The 23674-nt window shown below is 31.6% G+C and overlaps 1 protein-coding gene across 1 annotated transcript in view; it reads left to right on the top strand.

Moving 5' to 3' along the window:
- LOC132738863 (uncharacterized) overlaps window positions 1-23674 on the top strand; it is a gene marked incomplete at its 3' end in the record, with an annotated part of 64358 nt that overhangs the window by 24950 nt on the left and 15734 nt on the right. The window contains 3 exon segments of the mRNA XM_060726469.1: window positions 153-280; window positions 1340-1436; window positions 21240-21425. Of these exon segments, the coding sequence (XP_060582452.1) occupies window positions 153-280; window positions 1340-1436; window positions 21240-21425 (411 nt within the window).

Here is a 23674-nt window from a genome sequence, read left to right as displayed (position 1 = left end):
ATTTACTATAACCATAACTGTTTTCATCTATTCGCATAATTACACTAGTGATGATCTGTATAAGTAACAAAGTCGACTTACAGCAGCACTTTTCTTACTTTCAAATACTAAATAATGTTTTTATCAAATTGTTTTATTTTCTTATCATTTAGATAGTTTAAACGTATCTTGTGGATCAACAAACCCAAATTTAACATGCATATCAAATGCATCAGAAAACAGATTTGAAGTTAACGCCAAAAAGAATGCTTGGCCATGGATGGCAGACCTTCGAACATTGGTACTTATAGAATTTAAAAACACTTTAAAACGCTTTTGCTGCTAGAATTAAACATTATTATTTGGGTCGGGGATGACGGGTGTCATTTATAGAAGTAAAGAAGTTAACTAAAGTAGATCAGTACCTTTTCACTTGATGTATTTTATATGAGACAATGTCGTTTCTATCGAAGAAAGTTACAAAGTTTATAATGATTTTTATTTTGTTTTGTCTCAACCAAATTTTTGATACAATCTTAAAGGGACTCCACTGAGGTTTTTTGACACGATGGGGCTGAAAATATTTTTTCAAGATAAATGTTCCATTTGGTGTAGGCTTGGACCACTAATTTGTGTGCAAAATTTCAGATCATTCGCATACTTCATTTTTCCAGGATAGTTATTTAAATTGTAAATAAAATACCTAAAATGAAAAGCGTATAAACGCTTTTCACTCAAATTGGGCTAAGAAAAGCATACAAATACGATTTTCAATTTATTTCAAAGTATATTTCTTTAATATCTAAGCATACATTTCTGTTTAAAGTGCCCCAGCTCATTTATGTACGGAATTCAAATGTATGTTTTTAGGGTTTTAAACCTCAGTGGAGTCCCTTTAAGAATGATTAGGAAATTTCGGTATATCAATGCCCGTCTTCTAGCAAATACATGGTGCTGTGAATGGGACAGCAGCGAAAGTGTCTTAAGAAAGAACAATTTTGTATAAACGTTTTTTGAAACTCTGGATTATATTTATCTTTAAGTATCGCATAAGACTTCATTTTTCATAACAACGTTGCAGCAACAATTCAATGTATTGCTTTAACACTTCTGAAGTGGAAAACAAACAATGAACTATGAGATTTTAAGGGCTTTTTTCTTATTTTTTATCTATATATTTGTTAATAAAGAGCTTTCCTAACACAAATTGTAACAATAACGCTGTAAAGGAGATTTAATGGAATCAGCTTCTTTGTCTTTCTTGTCCTCAAAATTTGTTTGTAAATACAAAACCTAATAAAGGTCTCATCTTATATATGATATGTTGATTTTAAACGATCATATTTTTATTTACTTGCAGCACAGCCACGAATGCGGGGGCTCTGTGTTAAAGGACCAGTGGATCCTTACGGCTGCTCATTGCTTCGATTACAAACATATTACAAAAGTTCACTTGGGTGAGTTATTTCAATGAAAAAGCATGTATACATACTCTTTCTAAACTTCATGGGTACTAAAAGTTTAGTGTATAAAATACACGTGCACCTACGGTTTATTCTAAAGTTTCATCAATAGTAAAATATACATGTGCAACAATACGCATGATCATATACTAGTATGAGTCCATATTTGAAGAGAAACAAGCACATAAGACAGAGTAACAGGTATCTTAAGACACAGAACACAAGATAATTAAAACCATATATTTACTAACATAATACATAGAGGATATATGTTTGTTTGTTTGTGATGAAATTTTATTTTATCGAGTGGGCTTTAAAAACAGTATTCTCACGAGTGGCGTAGCCACGAGTGAGAAAACTGTTTTTAAAGTTCACGAGATGAAATAAAATTACATCTAACACAACCAACAAACAAATTTTCTTTTTATTTTATGCTTAAAATCAAGTTAAAACGAAATTTCCATAATATTAACGTTAATATTAAAATCTGTTTACCCCATTGAGAGCCCCATTTAGTCGGAATTTCTCATTAAAAACAAGAAGTCTTGAGCTGAAAAAATAAGTCCGACAATCAACGTTATATGGCGGTGATATTATTTATTTTATTTAAAGAAATATGAATGATCGCTTGTTTTAATAATAATTCTTGTAGGAGAAAAAGTCCAACCATCCATCCATATTTCTGTTACTTACTGCGAATTTATATTAGACCTGGCTTTGTTAAATGTAAGCGGTCGCCATTTTTTTTAAAGTTGTGTATTTCACGGGAGGAAAATAATTGTGTTTGATTCAGAGGGATATCATTTGGATTTGTTAGTCATACACCTTTTTAAAAGAAAGAAAACTTATTTGAGGACTGTAAAAGACAAAAAATAAGTGTTGACAGATGTGAAAACATTCAATAAAGCAGCTATGGAAATGGAAACTTGGAAGCTGGCTCAGGAAACGCTGGGTTGTTTTACTTATTCTACGAGGATGGCTGTCATTGCTTTTCAATTTTCATAAAGGATACGGCAGTTATTGTTTGTAGGATACTTAAATATGCCCAAATGTCATCAAGAGCAGTTTTGCATGTGGAAGGAATGTATTTTTCAGACTGTAAAAATGAAACAAATTATTTTAGAGACGAAATTTGGTGATTGGAATTTGAATGAATAGAAGTAAGTTTTCTTCTTTTTATTACTTTTGACATTTAAGTTATTTATCAATTTCAGCTTTGCTTTTTCTTTTAACAGCCTGACATTGTCAGAAGTGTCAGCAAAAATAAAATTGAGGTACCACATGGGGAAAATCTTAAAAAAGTAGTTTCGTCATTGAAAAGTGTGAATTTATATTTTGATAATTTTCACTGTGAAATTATCAAATATAATTTTCACGGATAAATCAGTAATCCACTGAAAAGCATAAAATAAATATAAATAAGCATATGTATAGGTATAACATATACTCATATAGAAACTGAAAATTTTCTTAGGAATGACCATCACATCATGTGGCAACATATAGATAAACGTCTCCACTCCCTCACTCTCCTGTCAATTTTATCATTGTCACTTTAAGTTTTTTTATTTGATTGCCTTGTTTAGTGGTTTAATTAAGTTTTCTTAGATTTCCCTAATTTAATTGTTAACAATAGATTTCCTTTATTTAATTTTTAACAATAACAACCCTTCGCCAATGCTGGCTCCGTCGTTCTGCACTCTCCTGTTTTTGTTCGGTGCCCTATATAACTCCTGTATGTGGTTATGTGATAACGGATCTTTTTGGAACTTCGGCCATTAACCTTTGACCATACTTAAACATATAATGAGGGATATATGCAAAACTACTCTATCTGACATTTTTTGTGAAACGTTTTCATGGAAACATAATATATTTGAAATTATTAAATCACGTATCGAATTTTATCGTGGAAATGAACGTATTTTACCACCTTCACCTTGACTAAATATATGACATCTTAGAACGGATATATTAGCGTTCCACTTTAAATTTGTTTTGTTCCTGCTAATTAGGCGACAAAAAACATAATTTTTGTATGACGCATCCATTTTATAAATATTGAAAAAATGAACTTGACAGCGCTTATTCTAAAACCTTTATTTCTGAAAAGGATATAATTGACAGTCATATCTCTAGCTTTTCTAACTAAAAGGTACCTATTTCGCTTCATTGCTTATTCTACTTATTGCACTGCCAGTAGTCTTTCTATTCCATTGACTTCTTGTCTTACTGCTATTAAAGCACTTTCAATTAGATATTATGAAACAGATTATGAAAATAAGGGCAAGCATCTTTTTGATCTGCTGTTCTGTTAAAACTTTAAATGAAAATTTGGATAAAAAGTTTAAATTATGAATAATTATCCAGCTTCATCTTTAGTCTACCCTGTATAAAATATTGCCACCTTAAAGTTATCTTTTTTTTCAACAATAAAACAACAAGACACACTCTTAAAACATTACTACATAATATAGTCGCCGCCTTGTCCGTCCGTCCGTCTGTCTTTCTGTCCGTCCGCTTTTCTTGTCCGGGACAAAACTTTGAAATATCAAGAGGTATCAACATGAAACTTTGTAGGTAGATAGATCTCATTGGGTAGGTGTGCAGAGTGCACAATAACCGTTACTCTGCCTTGCCTAATTTTTGAATCATTGCCCTTTTTTTATTTTTTTTACACTTTGAACTTTGTCCGGGATATAACTCTAAAACTATAAGATGTATCAACATGAATCTTTGTAGGTAGATAGATCTCATTGAGTAGGTGCGCAGTGCATACGAACTGTAACTCTGCTTTACCTAATATTTGATTTATTGCCCTTTGTTTATTTTACACTGTGAACTTTGTCCGGGACATAACTCTAAAACTATAAAAGGTATCAACATGAAACTTTGTAGGTAATTAGATCTCATTGAGTAGGTGTGCAGTGCACAAGAAGCGTAACTCTTCCTTTCCTAATTTTTGAATTATTGCCCTTTGTTTTTTTACACTTTGAACTTTGTCCGGGACATTACTCTAAAATTGTAAGAGATATCAACATGAAACTTTGTAGGTTGATAGGTCTAATTGGGTAGAAGTCCAGTGCTAAAGAATCATAACTCTGCCTTGTCTTATTTTGAAGTTATTGCCACTTGTTTATTTGTACTTTTTGACGTTTTTTCTGGGACGTAACTATAAGAGATACCAACATGAAACTTTGTAGGTAGATAGATCCCATTGGATAGAACTGCAATGCTTAAGAACCCGGTTCTTGTTTTTAGATTTAGATATTTTTATCATGATAAACAATGCTATATTAGTACTATATTAACTAAAAACCATGATAACAGAGATGATACCCTATGTTCCATCATATTTGGTGTATATTTCTCTAAATAAGATTTGCTAGGGTGTTAAGTTGGGCGGATGGTTTTGATGAAGGTAATTTTTCTATCACTGGCAAACTTCTCAAACAAGGCTATCGTTATCGTAAAGTGCGCAAATATTTAACGAAGTTTTACCATCGTAATTCAGACTTAATTGTAAAATCTAATTTAATGATTAAGCTAGACTTACCTTCGTAGAAGTAAGGCGAAGGTCGATCATAATTTCATCCGACACAAAACTCCCTACGGGCTCACACAGATAAGGAACGCAGCTACCAGCAGCCAAGGTATTCATTCTTTTTTTTGAGAAAGTAACGTGTATATATTTTGGAGCAATTTTTATCGGGTGGAAGCGGGCGGGCGTGTGAGCCCTTAGGGAGATTTGTGTCGGATGAAATTATGATCGACCTTCGCCTTACTTCTACGAAGGTAAGTCTAGCTTAATCATTAAATTTCACCCAACACATTAACTCCCTTAAGTGCCCCACAGATTGTTTAGAGCAAATTGCTACGAAATATTCAAATTCCACTCAAAATAATTATATAATAATTATTATACATATAATTATGTACTATGACCAAACAAAACCCCAATAAACATTCCAACGACATATTATTATTATTATTATTATTATTATTATATTTATTTTATATATTTCATCATTTAATAATACTCATTTGTAATTTATTAGTATCTTTTGAGAATGTTTTGTTGTAAATTTTTTTAAAAGTACTAGAATTGTTCCAGCCTGCCGCTTTGATAATTTCAGTTAAAGGAACATCTTTGTATAATGCATAAGAAGTACTGGCATGTCTTGTACTATGTGGTTTAAAGTATTCCTGAATTCCGGCTTTTAACATTGTAATTTTGATCCATCTGCCGACAGTTTGTTTTGAAACTGAACCATGTGGCTTCACCTGTTTATCTTTCCGCATGTGTATTGTCCTATTTAAATATTCTTTCAAAGTTTCAACAATGCACAATCGAGAGTTATCCGGGAATGCAATTAATATTATTGGTGGTCCATGTACACCTGGTCGTGTTTGTTTCAGAACACTTGTAATCCGAATAATAATTCTGTCAGATCTAATAGAGATATCTGAGACGTTAATTGTATGTAAAGTTTGACACATCTGTACCGTGACCAATAAAAACAGCATGCATAGTTTACACGATAATGAAAGAAGCGAGCTAGTGTCCATCTTCTGTAGATAATTTATAACAGTTTTAACGCCCCATGTGGATGTGTACCGTGGCAGTGCCGGTCTTAATTGGAAAATACCTTTCATAAATCTCGTAATTAATTCATTATTCTTTATATCAATGTTATGGGTCAATAGCGATTACCATCAATGTTACCCGTCAGTCGAACTAATTGCTGATCTGGCTGTTCCAATAGCTGTGTAACTTAAACCCTGTTCGTAAAGATACTCTAAGAAACCTAAGAGGGTGTTTATATGCGGTGCAAAGGGATTTGTCTCCCCTTGACAATAATGTAACCATCTTTTGATATATGATATATGAGTCATATTGTTTACGCGTGCCCATTCTCCATGATTCAATAATGATTTTTCTTGTTTGTTTCGGTACCCCTCGCTTTCGTAAAGCTTTTCCTGATATACAGAAAGCCACTAGTGTCATTTTTGTTAAAGGATGTTTTATTCCTGGTTTGTGGATCAAACTCAATATTTCTTGAGATTTTGGTAATATATAGCATGGACCGTTTATTAATTCTGTTAAAATTGGCCACCACGCCTGTGTTGTCCAGAGTGGGGCTATTATTACTGTCTCTGTTTTGTCCTTTTTTGTAATATGCGCGACATCAGGCTGAAAGGAGGAAACATGTAATATAAACATTTATTCCTAGAAATTGTAAAAGCATCAACAGCAAATGCGTTATGTTCTGGATATCTAGTTACATATTTTGGCAATTTTGCATTAAGTCTTACAGCCAATTAATCAATTTTAATCGTGGAAATTTCATTCTAAAGTTTTGAAAACATTTATCACTTAATGACCATTCTAAGTCGTCGTTCCCATTTCCGCTTAAACCGTCTGCCTGTGTATTCGACACTCCAGGCACGTGACACGCGGATAAATGTATTTTCTTTTCAATACACCAAAACCAAATTCGTCGCGCAATACAATCTAATTTTTTTTATTTTACCACCCAAACGATTTATATATGTACAACTAGTTGTATTATCAGTGTGAAGACGGACATGCGTATTTGTGATATTTTTATAAAATGTATTTAGTCCAATTTCGCATGCTTTCAGTTCTAAAACATTTATATGCATCTTTTGTTCGACAACTGACCAGTATCCTTGGGTATTCAGATAATTGGTTTAATCATGAGCTCCATACATTTTTAATGAAGCGTCTGTATAGATATTTATTGTTGGAGGTGTTATTGTTATTGTGTTAAAACTTTTCCGAAGGTTGTCAATCCACCATTGAATGGTATCAAATAACGTATTTGGAATAGACATAAATGAGTCAAAATTTCCAGAATGAATTTTGAGTTGTTTCTCTTTAATCTTTTCTAACGGTCTAATATACAAAGTGGCGTACCGAACCCCCTGTGATGCGGCTGTCATTTTTCCTATTAGTTTTGCATACTCGCGTATAGTTATCCTCTTTTTTCGTAAAAAAACACAACAAATGTTAATGATGTCATCTTGCTTTTCTTTTGTTAATCGCACTGTCATAGTCTCAGAGCAGAGTATGAACCCTAAGAAAACCAACTTTTTGCATGGTATAAGTACCGACTTTGATTCATTTATCGCAAGTCCCAAACTGTCCATTGATGTACATAAAGTTAGTTCCCTATTCCTTATTCCTTATTCCTTTTTCGAATAAGGAATAAGGAATCAGTTCCTTCTTCATTTTTCGAATAAGGAATAGGGAACTAGTTCCTGATTCCTTATTCAAATCTAAATTAGGAACAGCAGAATTAGTATTTATTTAAAATAAAATTTATACCTCATTCAAATCATTGGATAAAAAATATGCATAAATTATTATATAAAAGAAAAATCGAATAAGGAAAAGGGAACCAGTTCCTTATTCCTTATTCAACTCCGAATAAGGAACAGAAGTAATTACGTAAAGAAAGACACCAGTTGCAGTTATTTTTTATAAATCTGTATAAGAATTGCAAGGATCAATCATTAAAATAATGAAATAAAGCATCTACATATTTTTTAAAAAAAAAATGTTAAAGTCGAATAAGGAATAGGGAACCAGTTCCTTCTTCCTTATTCAACTACGAATAAGGAACAGAAGAAAATATGTAAAGGAAGACAGCAGTTGCAGTTATTTTTGATCAATCTGCATAAGGATGGCAAGGATCAATCATTAAAATCATGGAATAAAGCATCTACATAATTTTAAAAAAAATATGTTAAAGTCGAATAAGGAATAGGGAACCAGTTCCTTATTCTTTATTCAACTCCGAATAAGAAACAGAAGGAATTCCGTAAAGAAAGATACAAGTTGCAGTTGTTTTTGATGAATCTGCATTAGAATAGCAAGGAATAATCATAAAAATCATGAAATAAAGCATTAACATAAAAATATTTTGGAAAAAAATGTTCAGGTTCATTCGAACCCGAATAAGAAACAATAGTAATTACGTAAAGAAAGACAGCAGTTGCAATTATTATTGATAAATCTGCATTAGAATTGCAAGGATCAATCATTAAAACCATGAAATAAAACATCTACATATTATTTTTTTTTAAATGTTAAAGTCGAATAAGGAATAGGGAACCAGTTCCTTATTCCTTATTCAACTCCAAATAAGGAACAGAAGGAAAAACGTAAAGAAACACACCAATTGCAATTATTTTTGTATAAATCTGCATTAGAATTGAAAGGATCAATAATAAAAATCATGAAATAAAGAAGCTGCATAAAAGTATTTTGGAAAAAAAAATGTTCAGGTTCATTCGACTGCGAATAAGGAACAGAAGTAATTACGTAAAGAAAGACAGCAGTTGCAATTATTATTGATAAATCTGCATTAGAATTCCAAGGATCAATCATTAAAACCATGAAATAAAGCATCTACATATTTTTTTTTTCAAAGAAATGTTTAAGTCGAATAAGGAATAGGGAACCAGTTATTATTCCTTATTAAACTCCGAATAAGGAACAGAAGAAAATATGTAAAGAAAGACAGCAGTTGCAGTTATTTTTGATCAATCTGCATAAGAATGGCAAGGATCAATCATTAAAATCATGAAATAAAGCATCTACAATTTTTTTTTTTAAAAATGTTAAAGTCGAATAAGGAATAGGGAACCAGTTCCTCATTCCTTATTCAACTCCAAATAAGGAACAGAAGGAATTACGTAAAGAAAGACACCAGTTGCAGTTATTTTTGATAAATCTGCATTAGAATTGTAAGGAATAATCATAAAAATCATGAAATAAAGCATTAACATAAAAATATTTTGGAAAAAAAAATGTTCAGGTTCATTCGACTCCGAATAAAGAACAGAAGTAATTACGTAAAGAAAGACAGCAATTGCAATTATTATTGATAAATCTGCATTATAATTCCAAGGATCAATCATTAAAACCATGAAATAAAGCATCTACATATTATTTTTTTTTCAAAAAAATGTTAAAGTCGAATAAGGAATAGGGTACCAGCTATTATTCCTTATTCAACTCCGAATAAGGAACAGAAGAAAATATGTAAAGAAAGACAGCAGTTGCAGTTATTTTTGATCAATCTGTATAAGAATGGCAAGGATCAATCATTAAAATCATGAAATAAAGCATCTACATAATTGTTTAAAAAAATGTTATTGTCGAATAAGAAATAGGGAACCAGTTCCTTATTCCTTATTCAACTCCGAATAAGGAACAGAAGGAATTACGTAAAGAAAGACACCAGTTGCAGTTATTTTTGATAAATCTGCTTTAGAATTGCAAGAGGATCAATCATCAAAATCATGAAATAAAGCATCTGCATAAAATGTATTTTGGAAAAAAAAATGTTCAGGTTCATTCGACTCCGAATAAGGAACAGAAGTTATAACGTAAAGAAAGACAGCAGTCGCAGTTATTTTTGATCAATATGCATAAGAATTGCAAGAATAAATCATTAAAATCATGAAATAAAGCATCTACATAATTTTAAAAAAAATGTTAAAGTCGAATAAGGAATATTGAACCAGTTCCTTATTCCTTATTCAACTCCGAATAAGGAACAGAAGGAAATACGTAAAGAAAGACACCAGTTGCAGTTATTTTTGATAAATCTGCATTAGAATTGCAAGGATCAATCATGAAAATCATGAAATAAAGCATATGCATAAAAATATTTTGGAAAACAATATGTTCAGGTTCATTCGACTCCGAATAAGGAACAGATGTAATTACGTAAAGAAAGACAGCAGTTGCAGTTATTTTTGATAAATCTGCATAAGAATTGCAGGGACTAATCATAAAAATCATGAAATAAAGCATCTACATATATTTTTTTGAAAATGTTAAAGTCGAATAAGGAAAAGGGAACCAGTTCCTTATTCCTTATTCAACTCCGAATTAGGAACAAGAGAAAATATGTAAAGAAAGACCCCAGTTGCAGTTATTTTTGATCAATCTGCATAAGAATTGCAAGGTTCAATCATTAAAACCATGAAATAAAACATTTACATAATTCTTTTGGAAAAAAATGTTAAAGTCGAATAAGGAATAGGGAACCAGTTCCTTATTCCTTATTCAACTCCGAATAAGGAACAGAAGGAAATACGTAAAGAAAGACCCCGGTTGTAGTTATTTTTGATAAATATGCATAAGAATTGCAAGAATCAATCATTAAAATCATGAAATAAAGCATCTACATAATTTTTTTTAAAAAAATGTTAAAGTCTACAAAGGAATAGGGAACCAGTTCTTTATTCCTTATTTAACTCCAAATAAGAAACAGAAGGAATAACGTAAAGAAAGACACCAGTTGCAGTTATTTTTTATAAATCTTCATTTGAATTGCAAGGATCAATCATAAAAATCATGAAATAAAGCATCTGCATAAAAATATTTTGGAAAAAAATGTTCAGGTTCATTCGACTCCGAATAAGGAACAGAAGTAATTACGTAAAGAAAGACAGCAATTGCAATTATTATTGATAAATCTGCTTTAGAATTGCAAGAGGATCAATCATCAAAATCATGAAATAAAGCATCTGCATAAAATGTATTTTGGAAAAAAAAAATGTTCAGGTTCATTCGACTCCGAATAAGGAACAGAAGTTATAACGTAAAGAAAGACAGCAGTCGCAGTTATTTTTGATCAATATGCATAAGAATTGCAAGAATAAATCATTAAAATCATGAAATAAAGCATCTACATAATTTTAAAAAAAATGTTAAAGTCGAATAAGGAATATGGAACCAGTTCCTTATTCCTTATTCAACTCCGAATAAGGAACAGAAGGAAATACGTAAAGAAAGACACCAGTTGCAGTTATTTTTGATAAATCTGCATTAGAATTGCAAGGATCAATCATAAAAATCATGAAATAAAGCATCTGCATAAAAATATTTTGGAAAACAATATGTTCAGGTTCATTCGACTCCGAATAAGGAACAGATGTAATTACGTAAAGAAAGACAGCAGTTGCAGTTATTTTTGATAAATCTGCATAAGAATTGCAGGGACTAATCATAAAAATCATGAAATAAAGCATCTACATATATTTTTTTGAAAATGTTAAAGTCGAATAAGGAAAAGGGAACCAGTTCCTTATTCCTTATTCAACTCCGAATTAGGAACAAGAGAAAATATGTAAAGAAAGACCCCAGTTGCAGTTATTTTTGATCAATCTGCATAAGAATTGCAAGGTTCAATCGTTAAAATCATGAAATAAAACATTTACATAATTCTTTTGGAAAAAAATGTTAAAGTCGAATAAGGAATAGGGAACTAGTTCCTTATTCCTTATTCAACTCCGAATAAGGAACAGAAGGAAACACGTAAAGAAAGACCCCGGTTGTAGTTATTTTTGATAAATATGCATAAGAATTGCAAGAATCAATCATTAAAATCATGAAATAAAGCATCTACATAATTTTTTTTAAAAAAATGTTAAAGTCTACAAAGGAATAGGGAACCAGTTCTTTATTCCTTATTCAACTCCAAATAAGGAACAGAAGGAATAACGTAAAGAAAAACACCAGTTGCAGTTATTTTTTATAAATCTTCATTTGAATTGCAAGGATCAATCATAAAAATCATGAAATAAAGCATCTGCATAAAAATATTTTGGAAAAAAATGTTCAGGTTCATTCGACTGCGAATAAGGAACAGAAGTAATTACGTAAAGAAAGACAGCAGTTGCAATTATTATTGATAAATCTGCATTAGAATTGCAAGCATCAATCATTATAATCATTTCATAAAGTATCTGCATAAAAAATATTTTGAAATAAATGTCAAAGTCAAATATAGGAATAGGGAACCAGTTCCGTATTCCTTATTCAACTCAAATAAAGACCAGAAGAATATGCCCTAGGTAAGAAACCGGTTGCAATTATTTCTGAGAAATCTGCATTAGACTTGCCATGATCAATCATACAATTTGGAATCTCATTCGTTACGTTCACCATTTAGCACATAAGAGCAACAATGGTGGCGTGAAAGCAATCGTCATTTTCTTGATAGCAATTTAAGCAATATAAATAGTTAGTTAAACGGATATAAAAATGTGTAGTTTTGGATAAATTTTTCATGTTATTACTGTCACAAACATGTTCCTATAAATCGTATTATTTATAATAACTGTAGATCGATCAACGTCATTATCCTTGTCTATTTCTAATTTCATTAACTTATATTATTGTAAGTAAAAAATACTTGAAAATGTCATGCTCTTCCGAGTTTGTACTGTTTTCAGAAAACAAAATTAATCATTTCAATAGATCAAAAACACAAATCAGGAAATTTTAATAACACGCCCCTAAATGCCCTGGTCATTTCCAAGTTACAAACTTGGACAACAAAGTTCTAATACAGCTTTTTGTTTAAACTTTGCAGAAAGAAGTACTCGTTGTTTTAATCATATAGAATATGCATGTATGCTGACAAACTTATTCCTTATTTCTTACTTGACTTGACCATTTTTTCATTATGTTAACACGCGCCTGCTCTATTATGCAATGATTTAAGTTATGTAATTATACAATTCTTATGCAGATTTATCAGAAATTATTGAAAAAAGTGTCTCTATTTGCGTATTGTCTTCTTTTCCTTATTCGGAGTTGAAAAAGGAACAAGGAACTGGTTCCCTATTCCTTATTCGACTTTAACATTTCTTTTTTAAAAAATTATGTGGATGCTTTATTTCATGATTTTAATGATTGATCCTTGCATTTCTTATGCATATTTATCAAAAATAACTGCAACTAGTGTCTTTCTTTACATATTTCCTTCTGTTCCTTATTCGGAGTTGAATAAGGAATAAGGAACTGGTTCCCTATTCCTTATTCGACTTTAACATTTGTTTAAAAAAAAATTATAGAGATGCTTTATTTTATGATTTTAATGATTGGTCCTTGCAATTCTTATGCAGATTTTTCGAAAAAAATTGCAACTGGTGTCTTTCTTTACGTAATTACTTCTGTTCCTTATTCGGAGTCGAATGAACCTGAACATTTTTTTTTCTCAAAATATTTTTATGCTCATGCTTTATTTCATGATTTTATTTTTGATCCTTGCAATTCCTATGCATATTTATCAAAAATAACTGCAACTGGGGCCTTTCTTTACGTATTTTCTTCTGTTCCTGATTTCATGATTTTAATGATTGATCCTTGCAATTCTATTGCAGATTTATCAAAAATAACTGCAACTGCTGTCTTTCTTTACGTAATAACTTCTGTTCCTTATTCGGAGTCGAATGAACATGAACATCTGTTTCCAAAATATTTTTATGCTAATGCTTTATTTCATGATTTTTATGATTTATCCTTGCAATTCTAATGCAGATTTATCAAAAATAACTGCAACTGGTGTCTTTCTTTACGTATTTCCTTCTGTTCCTTATTCGGAGTTGAATAAGGAATAAGGAACTGGTTCCATATTCCTTATTCGACTTTAACATTTCTTTCCAAACAAAATATGTAGATGCTTTATTTCATGATTTTAATGATTGATTCTTGCAATTCTTATGCATATTTATCAAAAATAACTGCAACTGGGGTCTTTCTTTACGTATTTCCTTCTGTTCCTTATTCGGAGTTGAATAAGGAATAAGGAACTGGTTCTTTATTCGACTTTAACTTTTTTTTCAATAAAATTATGTAGATGCTTTATTTCATGATTTTAATGATTGATTCTTGCATTTCTGATGCATATTTATAAAAAAATATTTGCAACTGGTGTCTTTCTTTACGTATTTCCTTCTGTTCCTTATTCGGAGTTGAATAAGGAATAAGGAACTGGTTCCCTATTCCTTATTCGACTTTAACATTGTTTTCCAAAAGAATTATGTAAATGTTTAAATACTTTTTATGCAGATGCTTTATTTCATGATTTTTATGATTGATCCTTGCAATTCTAATGCAGATTTATCAATAATAACTGCAACTGGTGTCTTTCTTTACGTAATTATTTCTGTTCCTTATTCGGAGTTGAATAAGGAATAAGGAACTGGTTTCCTATTCTTTATTCGACTTTAACTTTTTTTTTCAATAAAATTATGTAGATGCTTTATTTCATGATTTTAATGATTGATTCTTGCATTTCTGATGCATATTTATAAAACAATATTTGCAACTGGTGTCTTTCTTTACGTATTTCCTTCTGTTCCTTATTCGGAGTTGAATAAGGAATAAGGAACTGGTTCCATATTCCTTATTCGACTTTAACATTGTTTTCCAAAAGAATTATGTAAATGTTTTATTTCATGATTTTAATGATTGATCCTTGCAATTCTTATGCAGATTTATCAAAAATAACTGCAACTGATGTCTTTCTTTACGTATTTTCTTCTGTTCCTTATTCGGAGTTGAATAAGGACTAAGGAACTGGTTCCCTATTCCTTTTTCGACTTTAACATTTAAAAAAAAAGAATTATGTAGATGCTTTATTTCATGATTTTAATGATTGATCCTTTCAATTCTTATGCAGATTGATCAAAAATAACTGTAACTGCTGTCTTTCTTTATATATTTTTTCTGTTCCTTGTTTGGAGTTGAATAAGGAATAAGGAACTGGTTCCCTATTCCTTATTCGACTTTAACATTTTTTTTCCAAAAAAATTATGTTGATGCTTTATTTCATGATTTTAATGATTGATCCTTGCAATTCTTATGCAGATTTATCAAAAATAACTGCAACTGCTGTCTTTATTTACGTTATTACTTCTGTTCCTTATTCGGAATCGAATGAACCTGAACATTTTTTTCCAAAATATTTTTATGCAGATGCTTTATTTCATGATTTTTATGATTGATCCTTGCAATTCTAATACAGATTTATCAAAAATAACTGCAAATGGTGTCTTTCTTTACCTGTTTTCTTCTGTTCCTTATTCGGAGTTGAATAAGGAATAAGGAACTGGTTTCCTATTCCTTATTCGACTTTTAACATTTTTTTCAAAATAATTTATGCAGATTCTTTATGCAATGATTTGAATGAGGTATAAATTTTTTTTAATAAAAACTAATTCTGTTGTTCCTTATTTAGATTTGAATAAGGAATCAGGAACTAGTTCCCTATTCCTTATTCGAAAAAGGAATAAGGAACTGATTCCTTATTCCTTATTCGAAAAAGGAATAAGGAATTGGGAACTAACTTTATGTACATCATTTATTTTACTGTATTTAAAACATTTTTTGAACAAGTTTGAAAAGAGTCTCCCATTAAACATGAATCACTATAAAATATACGATAACGTGGCCAAGTGCTCGTAGGTGTACGAACACTGGTTTTAATACTTTTGTCCACATTTTTGGACTAAGGGAATAACCCATAACCAGTAAATTGATACTTAATTCCGTCAAAGAAAAAACGGAAATATTTCCGATCGCTTTCCTTATACTAATAGAATAATATGCATCCGACAAAGTAACCGTCCTTCCTCATTAAACACAATGCTGATTGTAAAGTGTCCATTTTAAAATGTGATTTATCTACATAATAAGTATTAAATTGCTTGAGATTTAAAATAATTCTAATGCGTCCATCTTTTTTCGGTCTAATAAAAATGTTTGATATAAATTCATTTTCGATGTCATCCGTACCTTATTCAATTATGCCGCAATTTAAGAAACGAGACAACTCCTGCCTTATTTTATCACGCTCATTAACAGTAAAATTGATTGGTTTTGGAATTCTAGATTGTACTTGTATCGAGTTTAATGTAATTTCACATCCGCGTATTGTTTTTAAAATTCATTTGTCGGAGGTAATACTTTCCCATATATTTATATTTTCTTTAGATTTCCCGGCTTTGAAATTATCTTGTGTGTTTTCAAAACAAACTTTAAAAGATTCACTTACTGAAATTACTTCTTCATGTTTTTCTGTATACCTTTCCCCCTTCGATTTCCTGTTTAATTTTGATTTGTTCGTGGAGGGTAGGCCATCGTTGTTGAATACTGATACTTGTTGAATGTTTGGTTCCGATTGTATGACCCCCTCCCCTTTTTTCTAAAAATGGCTCCCGATTTGTTGATGTCAGACTTATCTCCAAACAAATTTGTGGCCGAAGGTATATTGTCGCAAAGTGGTTTGAAAATTGGAAGCAAATCTTTCTTAATTTTTTCCATGCGGTTTTCATTGGAACGCACAATGGTTCGGGCTAAACATTTAAATATGTCCCCAAGTAAATCTTTCACCGTAGCTATCTGTGGTTGAGGTTGTTCCAATAATTCTAAGGCTTTCAATGTCGGTATCAGTGCCATGCACATTCCCTGTTGACATTTCTGCACAGCAAAATCATACGATTTTGTGTCCTTTTTTAATTGCTTCCATACTTGTTCGTCAACTCTTGGGATTTGTAAATTCTCAACATTTATTGGTCTTTTATGTTTGTCCTGTAATAGTTTTGTTTTCTCTGGCTTTGATTTTGATCTTAACGCCTTATTTACCACATTGGCAAGAACCTCGTGGATAGCATCCAATGTTTCGTCTGCGTTCTGGAAAAAATCTTGCAGCTCGGACCATTCTTCCCTTTCGGGAGCCTCCCTACTTTCCTCCAGAAATTTGTCTAATTCATCATTACTATCCGAATCACTGGAATCATTGCCTGAACTTATTATCTGTGAAATTGAGGTCAATTTTCGTCTCTTTATTCCCGCTGGTGAGTGGTCCCTATTTTGTTTGCGTTTAAGGTCATTTACCTCATTTGTTTATGTCTTCAATGTAGCGTTAATTGAGCTTAGGGAGTTATGCAAGAAGGTATCTGACGTCACCGTCTCATTAACATTTGTTCCAACCGTTCAAAGATATTGTTGGTTGTCTGTTGCGCATGCGTCCTCCCTGTACTTACTCCCTGGCAATTAATTGACTTTGAATCTAATAACATACTGATTCGTTATTGTAGCATATTTGACGTGGTATCCGTCATGCCCCGTCCATAATGAACGGTCAATAACAACGCGATGTATATCCATCGCTGTTGTGTGTTTTGAACAGTTGAACGTGATATCCATTCAAAAACTGTTTCCATTTTGCAGAATTTTAAATTTTGAGACGTGGTATCCATCACTTATATGTATCAAGGATTCTTCAATAAAACTTGCTTCTGCAAAGTTTATATACGATGCTTTTTATAATTATCATAATTTGTAAAAACTAATATTACAACAAATAAAAGAAATCTAAATAATAACGTTAAAACATACCTCGTTGTCGTTCTCATCCATTTTTATTTTTGTCCAATTTTTCACTATCCTCAATAAAAGTTTCTTTGATAGATTACAGTGTAAATGTTTTGTTTTAGAATATTGTAACGTGTTAACCTTAGCTGCTGAAGCCTCGTAATGAATACATTGGCTGCTGGTAGCTGCGTTCCTAATCTGTGGGGTCCTTAAGGGAGTTAATGTGTTGGATGAAATTGTAATTTTAAAAATCTGTTTTACGACTAGGTATAAGCTATATATTTTTTTTGCTCACTTCATTAAAATTATCAAACCGTTTATTAAATAGAGGATATTTGTTTTTTGTGTGTAAGATAAAATTCTATTTCATCAAGTTGGCTTTAAAAACAGTATTTAAGCGAGTGGCGTAGCCAAAGTGAGAATATTGTTTTTAAAGTTCACGTGATGATATAAAATTACATCTTACACAACAAACAAACAAATTTTCTTTTTAGTTTATGCTTAAAAACAAGTTAATACGAAAATTCCTTAATATTAACGTTAATATTAAAATCTGTTGACCCCATTGTGAGCCTCATATAGTCGATTTCTCATTAAATACAAGAATTCTTGGGCTGAAAAATAGGTTTAACAATCAACGTTAAATGGCGGTGATATTATTCATTTTATTAAAAATATATGAATTATCGATTGTTTCAATAATAAAAAACAAACAATTCTAGAAGGAGAAAAAGTCCAACCATCCATCCATATTTCTGTTACTCTCTGCCAATTTATATTAGACCTGGCTTTGTGAAATGTAAGCGGTCGCCATTTTTAAAAGTTGTGTATTTCACCGGAGGAAAACAATTGTGTTTGATTCAGAGGGATTTTGATTTGTTAGTCATTGTCACAAAGTGAAAGTACGTTTGTAAAATCTTGCATTATATTTTCACGCCAAACCTCATTTTTACTCTATATTCATTGATGTGAGATTGCATCATCTTTTGTTCAATTTAGAGTTTTCGGGTGAAATTATTATTTAGAGTATTTTTATGGTTTGCATAAATTTCCATGTCTCAATTTAAACATCTTGCCGTTTATTTCACAAAAATCCTTTCAGTAATAAGAAAGTTACATTTTTGTTTTATGAACCAGATATATGTATTATGTCTGTATTTGAAGGACGGGCCTTTATTTTACATAACTATTTTTCCCGCCGTCCCAGCTTTATTTCGGGCAAATCGATTTTTCATGTTTTGCACGATCCGTTTTCCCGCTCAGTATTCAGTAGTTTGCTATATAATGACTAAATTTTAAATGATATATTGCAATGCACTGGACGTTATACAGGTCACTATGACGGTGACAGACAAATTATATTTGTCATAAAATTACAGCTTGTACAAGGTAAATGTAATTTTCTAGTGATTTTGTTTCATAAATTTTTGCTATTTCGTAAAATACTATTTTCTATAGGAATTATAGTTTATTTGATTCAGGTTTAGTTATTTGGCAGTAATTTATTGTTTTCTAAATTTTCTAAATTTTTGCAGATTAAATTTTAAAAGCTCTTTTTATTCTAGTGTTTCGCTTTTGCAAATTTATACCGAGACATGTTAATTGATGTATGTTAATTGAAGTTTAATTATATTGTAATTGTATAGGAGCCATGAATATTTTATACATATATATATATCTATTCATAAATAATTTATTATGGTTCTACCGTATTTGTGTAACTTTATGTAAATGCTGCAGTATCGTAATGATTTGTTTCAATTAATTTAATTTACGTTATCATCTTACTTCATTTCATTTATCATCAGTTTTTGTTATAAGTAAATACAACGTATCAAAACTAACGTATCTCTAGAGAAGGATCTTCAGTGGCATGATTTTGGAAGACGTTTATTTATTGGTGGTTATTATGTGGCGTATATTTGAATATATTTGCAACGCAGTATTATGCGGATGTGATTGAATTTTTGTTCCACGGAATGTATGGTGTACTATAGTGGACATTTTGTTTATTCAAAGAAGCACGTTATTTTATTGGAAACCGACAAAGGTCGAATCTTGTCCAAGGGACTTTATTATACCCTTATGTTTGATTATCATGGAACTTACCATGTTTTATACTTTGTAGCTTCTTATTTGAGGACACACCCGAAGATGACACGGGCCCTCCACACATATGTCCATGGCTAAAGGGTGACGCATGCCCTTGTTCAGGATCCTATCAACTGTGCCAACACTGTAGGAAGTACAGTTACGCTTGATAAGATTTTATACAAGACGCCCGCCATTGTGACGAATTTTGTTCAACAACGCCACCACTTTATTGAAACATCATGACAGAAACTTTACGGGAGAAATAGACTGAGATACGTTGATAGCGTTTGTTTGCGCAGTGATTTTTCATATATAATCATTTTTCATTTATAAATATTCGTTTCTTGTAAATAAATTTGTATATATTTTCTGTTCTGAGTTGTTGGTTGTTTTAGATAGCAATTGTGGTCGGCCTGGTATCCCATCGTAGTCCCTATTGTGACAGTCATACACCTTTTTAAAAGAAAGATAACTTATTTAAGGATTGTAACACACAATAAATAAGTGTTGACAGATGTGTAAACATTTAAAAAGCGGCTAGGAAATTGGAGAACTTGAAATTCTTACGAATTCTAGGTTGTTTACTTATTCTTCAGGCTGATGGCTGTCATTGCTTTTCAAGTTTTCATAAAGCATACGGCAGTTATGTATGCGTTTAGTTAACTTTACTCAAACAATGAAATGATTCTTTAAAAGCCGTAACTGAATTTCATATCTACAACTGCAATTAGTATGATTTAAGCTTTCTAAATTACATGCTATATCTAAATTTATATTATATTGGAAAAAACAAGAATTGGAAAAGCTTTTTCCTTCTCCTGATTATTTGAAAAAAAAATGCACATAGACTAGTTTCGCATTGAGCAATTTCTTCCCATATTTTGAATATATAATGCTGATGTGTTCCCATAGTTTGAATATATAATGTTTATGTGCTAAACTGGTGCTCTGCATTTAGCACTTACCACCCTTAATATCTGAATTGGACTACAATCATTCAATCAGGTTGTTCAACATTTTGTGGGGGAAATGAATATAGCCATACAAGCAGATTAAAGATATATGACATTCAATACATATGAATAAAAAATGTAAAAATGATATGATAAATGTTATGTTTAATTATATAGGAATTTTACAATATTAAGCTGATATTTTTGTGAATATTTGATAAAAAAATGTACCTTTTTTAATCAAATCTTTTGATACAAATGGCCTGAGTTGTCTGGAACTTTGGTCTAGAGCTTTATAAAGATAATTTATGTCAAAACCATTGAGGATATAAGAACTGAACTATTTAGGAGTATGTGAAAATATTTGAGATATAAGGCCAGTTACTATTAGCAAGATACTTAGAGAACCTTTGCTACATATTGAAGGGCATTAAGCAAATACTTGGGGACATTCTCTGATTACACTGTATGTATTGTTTATTGATATATTTGTTAATTTATGCATAGCACTTACAGAATGTTTGCATTTTATTTTTTCAGGAAAGACAAATCTTAATGGATTAAGAGATGGAAATGGGGACGAGTACATTATATCAACGATACACAAACACGAACGTTACAATAAAGGAAGCCATAAATATGATATTGCATTAGTAAGACTCAGTCAAAAGATAAACCGGAAGCTCGAAGTGCTGCCAGTTTGTTTATGGGACAAAACCATTCAAAGTATTTTCCAGTTTAAGCTTATACGTTTTAATGAAAGAACATATTTTAACAGCCACAGCGAATAGATGTTTATTTAGCCTACAAACAGTTGTTTAAACAGCCTCGACGAATAACTTTTTATGCAAAGATAATTACTTTAATTTAATGTTATGCGAGTATAATTATTTTTTTCAAATATATTGCTTTAAAGAATATATCTCCCAAACTGTTTGGGAGACATATTGTTTTTGCTATCGCCGTCAGTCTGTTCGTCCGTCCATCTGTCTGTCTGTCCGTCCGTTCGTCGCATTTAGCTAGTCTTGCTTTCACAGGTCAAACTGCTGGACGGATTTCAATGAAACTTCACAGGAGTGACCAGAACCATTAGTTGTGCATATGCCCTGCAAGTTCTGCTTCCTTGCACAAAGTGGCCGTCCGGGTAAAAAAAGTCTTGTCCGGCTTTCAAAGATCAAACTGCTTGTGGGGTTTTGACCAAAAATCAAAGGAGTGATCAGTACTATAACTTGTTTAGGTAGACATTTTTTGTGTGACAAAAAAAACCTTCTAGCTTTAATTTAGAGGTAAAGATGGATAGTGTACGGATCCCTTAAAAGTGACATAATAAAAAATATATTCAGTTATATTAATGTCGTTGATTAGATTTGTAAATGAATGTATTTGAATGTTCAACAGTTTTCAAATTCAGGTTTTAACCATAAGAGCATAACCAATTATTTCAACAAAATGCAAATGACCGGACGGACCACATGTGAATCAATAGAAAATTATATAAATTTCAATTCTACGTGATGTTCAACAGTTGTTGAAAGCTATCTAGGGTACTATTTGACCAATAATAAACAACTGAACGTAAAATATACACCTCATGACCATCTTTGATTCTGATAACTTTCTTTCTGTCTGTATATTAAGTGTAATGTGGAAATTAATTTTTTGTTTTTACCGCTACTTTTTGTTTACATACCTATCAATTCGCTTTATTATTTTATTGGTTGTCCCGATATGTAATTTTTGTCCATAAATACTACACACATGAGGCATTTTAATGAAACTTCATACAAATGTTCACCACTATAAGAATCTGGAAACAAAGTGATCCCTCGGAAGCATTAATCACAACAAAATTACATGAAAATTGCATCTCGGTTTAATTGAGTCTGTACATGAGGGATAATGAATAAGTGCAACATCCTTAACGCCCCTAGCACCGGCTTGAGCAGTACTCAATTCTAAACACTTAGTAGTGCTGGTATCAATGATCCCGATAGACCAGAAAAATATTACAACACTGAAGTTAAGAACCAGGGCAACTTTTTACAGCTGCCACACAGCACTTGACACCTGCTGTTGTGAAGTATAGAAGCCGTATTGCGCACATGAACCATGTCTTTAGGTTAAAGGTCACACTTAGAGGTAATTGAAAAACGCTTGTCCGGAACAAAAATTATATATATATATATATATAGTGTATATGGGGATTTCAATATAACTTGGAACAAATATTCACGTGTCGCGTACAAAATTAAGGTTCCTGCAGCCATGATCAAGGTCACACAAAAGGATCAAAATTCAGATAAAAATATGAAAATGTGTATTCTGACCATTTAGTATTCTTTATTGAGGGATCGAAACACAAATGGTCATTATCATAACTACTGATTCGAAACATGTCATTTAAGTAAATATAAGCAAGGTCAATGTCACTAAAGATGATAAAATATAGAGATTTTGTCAAGAGCATTTATCTCCTCCACATATGGTGGAATTCTTATGAGACTTAATAGAAACGTTTACCACTATGAGAAGCGGTGCCACGTGCATGAACCAGGTCTCTAGATTGTTTGTTTCATTTTACGCCTTTTCCCAACAGTATTTCATTCAAATAGACGGGTAGTTTCCTAACCATCGTTCCTGGAGAGTTACACCAGTACTAGACTACCTTCCTCTGCGCTAAACTACCAATGCATCTCCCGGGGATCGAACCCACGCAAGAGAGGTACCAGGATAAGAAGTCATCGACTCTAAATTCCTCGACCACGGAGGCGGTCTCTCGATTGAAGGTTAAGGTCACACATAGGGTCATTGAAAAATGCTTGTTCTGAGCTTGTTTTAAGTTGAACTTCTACATTCATTATGGGATTTTATTGCAACTTGGCACAAATGTTCACCATGGTGAGGTTAATTGCGCATATAATCAAGGTCCCGGCTACCAAAGTCAAGGTCACATAGAGAGGTCAAAGTTTGTGTAC

The sequence above is a fragment of the Ruditapes philippinarum genome, unplaced genomic scaffold (assembly GCF_026571515.1).
Source record: "Ruditapes philippinarum isolate M1 unplaced genomic scaffold, ASM2657151v2 ctg3783_1_1_1_1, whole genome shotgun sequence".
Taxonomy (NCBI): Eukaryota; Metazoa; Mollusca; class Bivalvia; order Venerida; family Veneridae; genus Ruditapes; species Ruditapes philippinarum.
Note: the sequence above shows the minus strand (reverse complement) of the source record. Positions and strands in the feature narration are given on the sequence as shown.